We start from the raw sequence: 12,363 nt of genomic DNA, 5'->3' as shown, positions 1-12,363 counted from the left end.
GTTAAAACACATGGCCCTAAGGAGAGCAAACATATTAAGAACAATATGCTATATATGCCAGGTCCCTTGAAACATATGCTGTGCAGATGTTTCTTTCCTGCAGCGACTGTGTCAAGCAGCAAGGATGGACCGGCTTCCGGCATTTACCTAACCTCTGGGAAAGAGCTAAAGATTTATGCCAACCACGCCAATGCTCAGTCAGGAAGAAGGCGATGTGAATGTGGCAGGAAAGCCTTGTGTGTCCCCTGCCCTTCCCTCATCTCCTTCCCCAGCATGGCAGCCTGCGCCCCCAGTTCCGGAGGGAGCAGCGCTCATTCTCACAGTACATTCTCACTGTGTTTGTCTGTTCTGACATGTCTGGGGGCTACCTGAGGACGAACTCCAGACACTTGTCTGTTTAATTCAGAACGTACTCCTAAAAAACAGTGTACAGCAGCGATTTTCAACCAGTGTGCTGCAAGAATTTTTAAAATACACAATGCCTGACTATTTAGTCAGGGGCACTAACCTCTTTTCCCTTAGAGCAGTGGTTCTCAACCTTGGCTGCACATTAGAATCATCTGGGAACTTTTTTTAAAATCCTGATTTCTGGGCCTCATCCTCCGGAAATTCTGTTTCTTTGTTATGGGGTGGGACTACTGCCTTAGAGTGTCAAATAAAAAAATGGCAGCAGCCAACACAAGAATAGCCATCTGGGGAGTACCATTCTGGTTACTAGATGGGTTGCTGCCTGATTTGTGAATCACTTAATAAAGACAATTAGGTCTTAAAAAAAAATAGCCGCCTTGTGTGAATAAATCAAAATAACACCTATTTTTTTGTTGGATCTGCAAAAAATATATTTTTGGTGTGCTACAGAACTTTAGTAATTAGTTTATGTGTGACATAAGATGAAAAAGATGCCGAGAGCATGTGCTGGGGCCAGGGAGAGGTCAATGGGGGGGAAAAGGAGACATATGTAATACTTTCAACAATAAAGAATTTAAAATAAGCCCTAGCCACGTTGGCTCAGTGGACAGAAGGTCAACCTGCGGACTAAAGGGTCCCAGTTTGGATTCTGGTCAAGGGCACATGCCCAGGTGGTGGGCTTGATCCCCAGTGGAGAGTGTGCAGGAGGCAGCCAATCAATGATTCTCTCTCATCATTGATGTTTCTATCTCTCGCTCCCTCTTCCTTCCTCTCTGAAATTAATAAAAATATACTTTAAAAAAGAATTTAAAATAAAACAACAACAAAAGATGAAAAGGGTACAAAATCACTGGTGTAAGGCAAAGGAAGACCCACAGCCACCTAGGGCAAGATTACAACCGAGAACAATGACAGACAGGCTAGCAGCTGTGAGGAAAAGCTGGGGTGGGAGTTTCTTTGGGTAATTAGAGCATTGAAAAGCATCCAGATATATTGGGGAATTTAGAAAGCATGTGCATCCCCAAGGCAGGAAAATGCTCAGAAAGACCTGAAAAGACAAGCTTTCACTTCTGGCTAATCTCTAGGTGCAGCACAAACAGGAAGCGAGGGCTAAGGCAGAGCTGGAAATATCCTGGTGAAGCATTAAAACTTCATAGATCTGCAGAGTGAGAGAGGTTTTTCATTGTGTTTTTTTTCTCCCATTTTCTCTCACAATATATAAAAAATTCATAACTCAACAACAAAAAGACAAAGGAACTCAATTTAAAAATGGGCAAAGACTTGAATATACATTTCTCCAAAGAAGATATACAAATGGCCAACAAGCACATGAAAAGATGCTCAACATCACTAGGGAAATGTAAATCAAAACAACATTGAGATACGTCTTCACACCCACTAGGATGGCTATAATAAAAATAAAATAGTAAATAACGTGCAGAGGACGTGGAGAAACTGGGACCCTCATACATGGTTGGTGGGAATGAAAATGGTGCAGACATTGTGGAAGAGTTTGGGGGTTCCCCAAAAAAGTTAAATGTGGGATTACCATATGATCCAGCAATTCCACTCCTAGGTGTATACCCCAAAGGATTGAAAGCAGATACTTAAACAAATACACACACACACACACACACACACACACACATATTCACAGCAGCATTATCCACAATAGCTAAAATGTCCTTCAGCAGGTGAATGGTTAACCGATTGTGGTGACCCATATAATGGAATACCATTCAGTCATAAAAGGAGTTACATACAGATACATGCTATGAGGATGAACCTTGAAAACATTATGCTAGGTGAAATTAGCCAAATGGTCACATATTCCACTTACATGAAAAATCCAGAATCTGTAAATTCATATAGGCAGCTTGACGACTGCCAGAAGCTGGGGTGAATGGGGAAATGAGGAGTAACTGCTTAATGGGTACAGGGTTTCCTTTGGGCTGATGTTTTGGAAGTAGGTACAAGTGGAGGTTGCACAACATAATGTACTAAATGTCACTGAGTTATTCCCTGTAAAATGACTTATTTTATGTAATGTGAATTCCACCTCATACAAAATCCATTAAAAAAGGAATCAGCCCACCGAAACTGGTTTGGCTCAGTGGATAGAGCGGCAGCCTTCGGACTGGTCCCAGGTTCAATTCCGGTCAAGGGCATGTGCCTGGGTTGCGGGCACATCCCCAGTAGGAGATGTGCAGGAGGCAGCTGATTGGTGTTTCTCGCTCATCGATGTTTCTAACTCTCTATCTCTCTCCCTTCCTCTCTGTAAAAAATCAATAAAATATATTAAAAAAAAAAAAAAAGGAATCAGCCCTAGTCAGTTTGGCTTGGTGGATAGAGCATCAGCCTGCAGACTGAAAGGTCCCAGGTTTGATTCCGGTCAAGGGCACATGCCCAGGTTGTGGGCTGGATCCCCAGTGGGGGGGTGTGCAGGAGGCAGCCGATCCATAATTCTCTCTCTCTCTCTCTCTCTCTCTCTCTCTCTTCCTTCCTCTCAGTAAATCAATAAAAAATTTTAAAAAAGGAATCAGTGTGCTCTCCTTTTCTCGGGCCTGCACTTTTGCTCTCTTTCTCCTAAACTCTAAAAGCCCCCATGAGACTTGCAACCAGGGCAGCAGTGGGCAGCTACAGCTCGTCCTAGGCGAACACCACTGAACCTGTCTCTAAAGCCCCCCTTTCTCTGACTTTTCAGTGAGCTAAAAGCAGTCCCACCTTGGCCCACTTGTGTCACTGACTTTTACTTCTCAGTTATTCCAAAGCCCCGTCCGTGTGACTCGCTTCTTCCCTGTGACGTTTCTAGAGTCCAAAACAGCACGGCCTGGGCTCTCTCCTGCTGCTTCTTCTAAGTCCTTCCTTGGTTTCAGTCTCCAGCTTTGATAAAGGTACTCTCAACACAAAAAACGGAAAAGGAACCATCCATTCTCCACAACTACTTCAAAATGTTCAAGCAGAGTCTGAACAATAGAAAAACTAGTGAAACAAACAACTGTTCATAAACTGTGACATTACAAAGTGGTATTACTCCAAGTTCTTCAAATGCAGGAAGGCGCTGACAGCCAGCAGCTCTATTTAAAGAGTAATTGTCACTATCTGCCAATCTCTCCCCACCCTATATGAATATTCAAAATTTCAGCCCTGGCTGGATAGCTCAGTTGGTTAGAGCATCACCCCCATATACCAAGGAGGGGGGTGGATTCAATGCCCAGTCAGGTCAGGGCACATACAAGAACCAGCCAATGATGCATAAATAAGTGGAACAACAAATCAATGTTTCTCTCTCTCTCTCCCTCTTTAAAACCAGTAAATAAAAGTGAAATTTTCCGTCTAAACCATTTTTCTAATGTTGAGATGGAATCACCAAGCAGAATCCATTTCTCCCATGACTCTTTGCTTATGTCTGCTTCCCAGAGGGCGGTCATCTCCGAGTCCTCTGAGCCAGACTGAGGAAGAGACTGAACGGCTGGATGACCAACCGAGACTGTCACAGATATTTGTGAGGACCGATGCTGTACCAAGCACTGAGCCCAACGAGGTGGGCCTGTGTCAGCCCCACTTTACAGCTGAGGAAACAGGACCAGCAGGGTGACTGCCTCAGCGAAGGTGGGGCGTGGTTTGAACTGGGCGCCGAGGCCCGCACCCACCTCCTCTCCCCTGTGGACTCTAAACTGGGCCTCCTGAGCTGCTCTGCTGACCCGCTGGCCCCCGAGTCTGAGGCCCTCGGGGTGCCCGCTGGGCCAAGTCTATGAACTCTGCAAGGAAAAGCGAGCGCTCGCTCAGTGTGGACCAGGCTGCACCTCACTCAGTTCTCATTGCCCGCAACTTACAGGTGAGGAAACGGATAGAGTGACGGTTCTAAGGCACAAAAGGAATGAGGAGTCGGGCTTCGAAGCTGAGGCTTTGTTCAGAGACCAGAGATAATATGACACCCCCGTTAATAGGGACGATTCTCTGCGCCTCCAGCCCCCCACCCCAGCCGAGCCTTTTTATAGGCGAGCCCTACGGGTCCCTGGCAGGGCCACGCCCGCCCTCTATTTGGCCCCGATCTAGCCTGACAAGATGGTCCCACGGTCTTCACGCGTGGCCTACTCTGGGGAAACCGCTCAGTGGGTCTCAACCTTCTGGCCCTTTAAATACAGTTCCTCATGTTGTGACCCAACCATAAAATTATTTTCATTGCTACTATTATGAATCATAATGTAAATATCTGATATGCAGGATGGCCTTAGGCGACCCCTGTGAAAGGGCCGATCGACCGTCAAAGGGGTCGCGACCCACAGGTTGAGAACAGCTGGAGAAGGACCCGACCGCCTCCACTTTAGTTGTCTTAATGTTTGCCTGAGAAGAACGCAATATTACTTATTTCTGTCATTTTCCTTCACCAGCAATTGAAACTAAAAATGGGGGCCTTTTAGAAAAAAGTCTAGAAGGTTGAATGTTTTCGGGCACACCAGGCATTCATTTGGGCAGCTACACCTCAGGGGGTCCTACACTCCTAACTCCGCTGGTTTCGGATAACGGGCAGAAGCAGCTGCCAATGAGCTCCGCTGAGTGCAGAGGGGGCAGGGCTAGCCCTTAAAGGAGCCACGACCCATTAGGAGACCATAGGATGATCCAGATGATGGCGGCCAGCGCGGCCCTAGCCTTGGCCCTGGGGCTCCTACTGTCATCAGCGGGGGTGAGAGGGGCCGGGCCGCCACCGATACAGGACGGCGAGTTCACATTCCTGCTGCCTGCGGGGAGAAAGCAATGTTTCTACCAGTCCGCGCCGGCCAACGCAAGCCTCGAGACCGAGTACCAGGTAGAGGGACCTGGGCCGGAGAGCGAGCGGAGCCAAGGGGAGAGGGCGTGGCCAAGCAGCTACAGCAAGGCTTGCCTTAAAGAGGAAAGGGGCGGGCGTCTGTGCGTAAGAGCGTGGGGGCGGGATCTTACGAAGGGGACGGGCGCAGCGCGTGGGAGCGGAAGGGGTGGGAGTAAAGGACGAAGGCGGGGCTAGAGGACGACAGCCTGGAGGCGGGCAGTCGGGAAGAATAGCGCCTTTCATAGGGTCGGACCCCCGTGGGCGTGACCAAAATGTGGCGGATTGAAGAGGTTGGTGGGCATGACTAGGATGCGCTATGAGAAAGGGCGTGATCTACATTTTGGGGGGCTTGGGCTAAAGGCTGAACTGGGTCGTCTCCTTTGGGGCATGATCAAGTCAGGGGCGTGGCCAGACTTGGCCGATGAAGTACTTCCCACGGGGGCGGGGGCGTTGCCAGAGGAAAGAGCTGATCCCAAAGCTGTCATATCAAGGGGGGGCAGAGCCAAGGCAATGGGCGTGGCCTGAAGGACTGGTGGGGCAGGACCTGGTTGCAGGTGTGGGTGTCATCGCTCAGGTAGGCTCTTAGCGGTCTGAATGGGTCTGCTCGGTGGTCCAGCCCTGGCCTTCTCTGGCAGGTGTTCTTGGCCTACTCCTAGCCCTCCACCTGCTCTTACCTGCCCCCCAGGTGATCGCAGGTGCTGGGCTGGATGTGGATTTCACGCTGGAGAGCCCTCAGGGTGTGCTGCTGGTCAGTGAGTCCCGCAAGGCAGATGGGGTGCACACGTGAGTTAAGTCCTGCTGCCTGCTGGGGTTCGGTTACAGCCCTGCCCCTCCCCATTGGCCTCCGGTTACGGCCCTGCCTGTTTCTCAAAGTCCGGCTGGCGGCCGGCCATTCAGGGTCATGTCTGTGTGTCTGCCTATTTGCCCAGGGTAGAACCCACGGAGGCTGGGGACTACAAGCTGTGCTTCGACAACTCCTTCAGCACAATCTCGGAGAAGCTGGTGTTCTTCGAACTCATCTTTGACAGCCTGCAGGATGATGAGGAGGTCGAAGGCTGGGCAGAGGTCGTGGAGCCTGAGGAGATGCTGGATGTCAAAATGGAGGACATCAAGGTGTGCACAGGTTGAGCTGGGGCCAGTCCGCCCAGATCTCTGGCATTGGGCTGTGTGCCCCTGCCCTCCAACCTTGGCTGGGGTCCTCCTTGGCCTGGCCCAGCCTTTCCTACCAGTGATGCCCCCAACTTAATTAACAGAGGCAGCTCACAGTTAAAAATCATAGCACATTTCTACGTGTAAATCCTGATTTTAAGGGCTTAAGTAACTCATTAAGTCTCCATAACCACCCTATGAATTAGGCAGTGTGCTCAAATCATCCCCAATTTTATCGAGGCACAGGATGGCTAAGGAACTGTTCTAAGGCCACACAGCTAGCAACTGGCAGAGCCAATATTTGAAGCTAGGCAGTCTGGCTTCAGCAAACTGTGCTGTTATCCACTAGTAAATACATTCATTTAAAAAAAAAATACATTCTCTACACTTATGTAAGCATACAGTTCTTAAAACAATTCTGAGGCACTTGAGGCCCAGGGAGTTAATTAACTTGCTCATAGTTTCACAGCCAGTGAATGGCAGAATGAGGGTTTAGATTCAAGCAGGCAGCCTGGTCAGTCTGTGCTCTCAGCTCTCTCCGCCACCAACAGACTCTCACCCCATTTCCCCATTTTATCAGTCTCTGCTCCCCAAAGGACAGACGCCTGACCCTGCTCCTTCCTTGCCCCATAGGAGTCTATTGAGACCATGAGGACACGCCTGGAGCGCAGCATCCAGATGCTGACCCTGCTGCGAGCCTTGGAAGCACGCGACCGCAACCTGCAGGAGGGCAACCTGGAACGGGTCACCTTCTGGTCGGCTGTGAACGTGGCCGTGCTGCTGCTGGTGGCTGTGCTGCAGGTCTGCACACTCAAGCGCTTCTTCCAGGATAAGCGCCCGGTGCCTACGTAGCCCGTCCCTGAAGAACAGGGAGAAGCAACGGCAGCAGGGTGCATGTGTGTGTGATGTAGTTTCCTATGAGAAGCGAGGCTGTATATTCGGGGCCTGAGGTGTGGCCCGTGTCTTCCCTTCCAGGCCAGAATACTGGCTGGCTTGCAGGTCTGGGCCATCCAGAAGGGGTAGCTCAGTGACTGCATCTGCTTTCCTGGAAATTGTGCGTGGGGGGCACTGCAGCATTTGAATGCAACCCTGGGATTTTCCGGCCCCACCTGTCCCCTAAATGTGCCTTAGCCTGAGCCTTCCAGTTGCACCACCACTGCCTGGTGCAGAATGGGATCCAGGAAGCAAACTTTTTCTTCCCTCCCCCCCTGGCCCTATGAGCCAGGACACGGAGGGAGGAAGCTCGCTGCTCACGGAACCCCATGCCTTCCTTCCCCTTCTTGTCGCTCCACCTGGGGCCTGTTGCTGCTGCTGAGAACGGACTGTTCATGCCGGAGCTGGGAAGGAGACTCAGCTTGCAGTGTTCTTGCCAGGACAGTCGCTTTATTGACAGGAAGGAGCCGGCCCCTTGGCCCAGCAGGGGCTAGGTGTGAGGTCTGGTAACAGAATTCCAGGAGTGGGGCTTGCAAGTCCTTCTGCCCCTCCTGCTCTCCCTGCAGGGGCCCCAGACAGGGCTGAGGGGTAGCCTGACCGAAGCCCATACAGGAGCCTCACAGAACAAAGGGTGGTTTGGCCTGGGGACTGGAGCCAATAAATTATGATCAGAAAATCACAGAGCCTGGTGATTGGGGCTCAGGGACACCAGCCAGGACAGACCTGCCCCCAGAGGGTAGCCAGGCAGGCGGGAGGGGTCTCTCACGAAGCTCAGAAGAAGGGTCTGGCGGGAGCCGATGGAGGTGGTCGCCTGGGCATAAGAGAAAAATCAGAAAGCAAAGTTTTACTGTGTCCCCGGCTGGGCCAGAAGGCCTGGGGCCCCAAAAAGGGGGAGAGGAGGCCTGGGGGAAGTGCTCAGGACTTCAGGGCAGAGTGCCTGACCACGGCAGTTTGGGGTGGAGGGCCAGGACTCCTCCTCCCATCAGGGATCTGGATGCCTGCTCCAGGCCTCAGTGTGGTTATAGGGGGGTGGGGGGTATTTTCCTCCAGTCCTGAGATGTTACGGGTAGTAAAAGCTCTCCCCTCTAGAGCACGAATTCCTCTGGAATGAGTCCTCCCCACAAGAGCAGCCCCCCCATGAGTAAGGTGTGGGGGAGGCTGTGGTGGAAAGGGTGGGGTCCTCATTGGAGGCCTTCTTGGGGGAAGGCAAGCAGTCCACACCCTCAGCCTGAACGCCAACACAAAAGGCCCACACAGCAGCCACCAGAAGCTTCTTCCCTTTATTTTAGTTTATTAATAGGATACAGAGTGCAGGCACTTACAGTGGTCAACCCGAGCGAACAGTGAGCGAGGTCTGCTCAGAGAGTGGCCACCTGGGGCCCGCCCCATGTAGGAGGCCAGGGTAGGAGCCAAGGGGCTCCCAAAGCCTCCCCACCCACTCAGCCCTCAACCCAGGCCACTCTGGGGACCCAGGAGGAGGAGGGGTGGAGGGAGGGGAAGAGAGAGCGAGGCCAGCGGAGCTGAGGGTTCCAGACCTGGCAAAGGCACCTCTGGCAGCCAAGGCTGGGCCGTGCAGTTAATACGGCCAAGAAAGGAATATGTACAACGTGGGCAGGGCGGGCAGCACTGCACCGGCTCCTGTCTTGCCACCAGGAGCTCCCACTGCTGAGAAGTGGACACACTCCTTGCACCCCAGCAAGGACTAAGCGTACAGGCGCCTTTGGTGCCCAGATTCCAGAAGGCCTGGTCTACTCAGGCTTTCGAGGCCTGAGAAGCCCCTGTGTGAGTCCCTGTTATACCAGCCGGGATCCCTCGTTCAAGATGGTGCTCAGGGTCCAGTTTCCTCCTCTGCTACCTCAGGCCTCATCCCCCAAAGTGCAACACCCAGGTTCCCCCCATACTGAGGACCCAGGGCCCCTCAGTGCTATGTCCAGCTGGGGATAGGGGCCAGGCCCGCCCCTGGCCAGGCCAGGGTTAGGAAAGACTCAGGGAGCCTGGGCCTGGCATGGGGATGAGGGGGCCAGGGGCGGCGGAGGGGCCCAGATCAACAAAGCTCCTACACTGAGGGTGCACAGGGAGCCCTCGAGAAAAGGCCCCTGCAGCCTAGTCGAGCAGGGAAGGCTCGGCTGGGCGGATAATGGTGGGCCGGCTGGGCGCAGCCGGGGGTCTTCTGCTGCAAAGAGAATAAAGACAGGGAGGGGGAGATGGCAGTGAGGCTGGAAGCAGGGTAACGATGAGGACCCAGGCCCCCCCACCCCTCCCAGGTTGCTGCCCTTTGCTAGATGCTCTGAAGGCGGCCAGGAATGAGCCTGTCGAGCCTAGGCGGTGGTAGCCTGCAGTCACTCACTTGCTGTGTGACCCTGGGCAGTCCCCCACCCGCCCTGGACCTCATGTTCCTCACATGACAAGTGGGGAGAAGAGAGCTTGGCCTGCAAGGTGGGGAGAGGCAGGGCAGGGTTATGCCGTGACTGATGTGTGTCCTCAGTAAAGCAGCAAAGGCCAGGGGAAGAGGCCCCGTGTGAGGGTCCCAGGCTGTGTGGCCAAGACAGGCCTGGAGCCTGGGAGTCACCTGACTCCGGAACTTTGGGCAGTTGACTTGGCCTCTCTGGGCCTCCGTTTCCCCACCAGTCTAATGAGGATGCCAGTGACTCCTCTACTCCCTGCAGGTTTCAGGCCAGTGGCTCTAGATGGTAGGCAACTAGGGGGCCAGCCTTACCTGGGCACTCCAGGGGGGATGCCGGGTGGAATCCGAGCAGGCCGAGATGGGATCTGAGGCGGGGCCATGAAGGGGTCATTATTGGCAAACACGCTCTGGGGTATGGGCCGGGATGGGATGGGAGGCGCTGAGAAGGAGGCTGCTGGCCCCACCGGCACAGGCATCAGGGGAGGCCCCGGAGTGGGGCCCCTCACTGCTGGGGGCCTTCCTGGGGGGTGCACGCTGGACACAGGTCGCCGCTGCGGAATGGGGCTGTGGAAGAAAGAGGGTGTGAGGTGGAAATAGTGGGCAGGAACACCAGCCATGCCCATTAGCCACAGAAGCCAGAGGTGGGCTGGGGCTGCTGACCACAATGGCCTCCTCTGTAATGGGTTGGGACAAGCTACGACTCAGGGAGATATGAGTGAACACCTCGTCCTAGACAAGGAGCAGTGCAGGTCCACTGGGATCCTCTGCTCACCCCCAAACCTGCTAGAAATGGCCGCCCTCCCACCCCAAACCTACCTGTCCTTGGCTGAGGGCTCCTTTTTCCCTCTGACCTCACTTCCACAGACTTTTACTCTCACTGGCCCTGCTCGGGCCTCCCCACCTCGGTGCTTCCTCCAATCCACCCTCCATAGTTGCAAATCCTACCAGAGCCTAGCTCTGCCCTATAAATCAAGATCAGATGCTTCCAGAGGCCACAAGTCCCTGTCCCAGGTGCCCCACAGGCTATCCCAGGGCCTGAGCACCCGCTGCTCCCCTTGCTGGATGCTGTGTCCTCTCCCTAACTAACTCTGGTCCCCTGAGGTCTCAGTAGAGCTGACACTTTCTATGAGATTTGCTTGACCTATCTTCTCAAACCATTTGCCTGACCTTCTACCGATTAGGTTTCCCTGCCTGATGCTCTGAATTCCCCAAACATACCAGAATCTCATTTTCATCCACAGCTCAGGGGTGGTCAGGGGTGAGGAGATTTGCTGGTTATGCCCTTTCTGCCCCTCCAGATCCTGTTCCACCCACCATTCTTAGCCGTGCTCTGTGCCTGAGGAGGCTGACCACCCTGGCCAGTGTCATCGGGCCTCTTCCCCTCTCTGGCTTCCATTTAGGCTGAAGCAATGGAAGGCATCAAGAGACAGTCTGGTCTTTAACCCTTCTCCCGTCTCTTCGGGCTGAGGTGGGCTAGCAGTTCTCGCTGTGACTAGCCCTGGGTGCTATGCCATCCGGACTGGGCCCCTTTACCCTGCCCACTCGTGGGCTCGGAGAGGAGCTAGGAAACTGCAGGCAGCAGCATCTGCAGCAAGCGGGTGACCAAGCCTTACAGACCTGTGGTTGCTGGTGCTCTGGAGCCAGGTGTCATCAACGGGTGGAGGCACAGGTGTGGACACAGTGCTGGTGCTGATGTCCCCTATTATGTTGAGCGCTTCCTTCAGTGCGTGGTACATGCGCAGCATGTCGTCTCGCCGCTGGGCCTGCTCAGCTGACTCCTCCATGAGGCTGGTCTGGTCTGCCGATGAGTATAGGTAGGCCAGCAGCTCGTGGTGGATGAAGGCCTTCGTCTGGGGAGAAGGATCAGAGCGGTCAGAGCTTCCCACCAACCGACCATGCACTCAGGTGACCATTGAGACTGGCTGGAAAAACATTCACCATAATAGAAAGGGCTTTCTTTGTCTTTAATTTTATTTTAAATATTTTTATTGATTTTAGAGAGGAAGGGAGAGGAAGAGAGAGATAGAAACATCAATGATGAGAGGGAATCATTGATTGCCTCCTGCATGTTGGACCAAGCCCGCAACCCAGGCATGTGCCCTTGACCAGAATTGAACCTGGGACCCTTGGGTCCACAGGCTGATGCTCTTCCCACTGAGCCAAACCGGCTAGGGCTCTTTGTCTTTGATTTATCGTAGAACATGTATGATGTTTAAAACACAGGTGAGAGGCTTAAAGGGAATCAGGAAGGAGAGAACCAAGATGGCGGCGTAGGTAATGCCGGCCAGTACTAGCAGCCTCCCACAACCACATCCAAATTACAACTAAAATGCAGTACAACCATCATTCAGAACTGCCTGAAATCTGGCTAAATGGAAGTCCTAAAACTAGAGAAGAAGATAGCACATTGAGACTGGTAGGAAGGCAGACACAGACAAGATGGTGAAGGCGGGGGCGGGCTAGAAGGGATCAAGGTGGGGAAAAGGGAACATATATAATACTTTCAACAATGAAGATTTTAAAAATGTATTTTTATTGATTTCAGAGAGGAAGGAAGGGGGGAAGAGAGTCAGATTGAACCCTGAATCGGGGTATTGAATGTGACCTTCTGATTCATAGGTTAGATGCTCAACCACTGAGCCACGCTGGTTGGGCCCAT

The 12,363-nt window shown here is 52.8% G+C and overlaps 2 protein-coding genes across 14 annotated transcripts in view; one reads left to right on the top strand and one right to left on the bottom strand.

Moving 5' to 3' along the window:
• The first annotated feature begins 5,010 nt into the window (after positions 1-5,010).
• Positions 5,011-8,036, top strand: TMED1 (transmembrane p24 trafficking protein 1). 2 transcript variants are annotated; one of them, XM_070416049.1, is made up of 4 exons: positions 5,011-5,218; positions 5,904-6,001; positions 6,148-6,331; positions 7,001-8,035. In XM_070416049.1, exons 1-4 carry the CDS (start codon positions 5,027-5,029, stop codon positions 7,217-7,219), a joined length of 693 nt encoding a protein of 230 aa, XP_070272150.1. In that variant the 5' UTR covers positions 5,011-5,026; the 3' UTR covers positions 7,220-8,035. The 2 variants fall into 2 exon arrangements, with proteins under 2 accessions (XP_070272150.1, XP_070272151.1); XM_070416050.1 differs by lacking the exon at positions 5,011-5,218 and adding an exon at positions 5,534-5,792 and having other exon boundaries at positions 7,001-8,036.
• Positions 7,732-12,363, bottom strand: part of DNM2 (dynamin 2) — an 89,368-nt gene continuing 84,736 nt past the window's right edge. For 7 of the 12 annotated variants that reach the window (XM_070416036.1, XM_070416039.1, XM_070416037.1 and 4 more), the window contains 3 exons: positions 11,322-11,554; positions 10,017-10,268; positions 8,562-9,473 (listed from right to left, as the gene is read on the bottom strand). In XM_070416036.1, coding sequence (XP_070272137.1) covers positions 9,404-9,473; positions 10,017-10,268; positions 11,322-11,554 — 555 coding nt within the window. In that variant the 3' untranslated portion in view covers positions 8,562-9,403. Of the gene's footprint in view, positions 8,112-8,561; positions 9,474-10,016; positions 10,269-11,321; positions 11,555-12,363 lie in introns of those variants that run through there. The other 5 variants (XM_070416038.1, XM_070416044.1, XM_070416045.1 and 2 more) reach the window with 2 other exon arrangements.

Source organism: Myotis yumanensis, unplaced genomic scaffold (genome assembly GCF_028538775.1).
Source record: "Myotis yumanensis isolate MYYU_CA2020_CCGP unplaced genomic scaffold, mMyoYum1.0.hap1 SCAF_5, whole genome shotgun sequence".
In the NCBI taxonomy this organism is placed as follows: domain Eukaryota; kingdom Metazoa; phylum Chordata; class Mammalia; order Chiroptera; family Vespertilionidae; genus Myotis; species Myotis yumanensis.
The sequence above is the reverse complement of the archived record's forward strand: the minus strand, read 5'-3'. Positions and strand labels throughout refer to the sequence as shown.

Bases quoted from the DNA above. Each gene is read 5' to 3' on its own strand.
- TMED1 (XM_070416049.1), top strand. From the start codon at position 5,027: ATGATCCAGATGATGGCGGCCAGCGCGGCCCTAGCCTTGGCCCTGGGG. The intron at 6,002-6,147 runs GTGAGTTAAGTC...CTATTTGCCCAG, and splicing joins AAGGCAGATGGGGTGCACAC to GGTAGAACCCACGGAGGCTG. The intron at 6,332-7,000 runs GTGTGCACAGGT...CTTGCCCCATAG, and splicing joins TCAAAATGGAGGACATCAAG to GAGTCTATTGAGACCATGAG.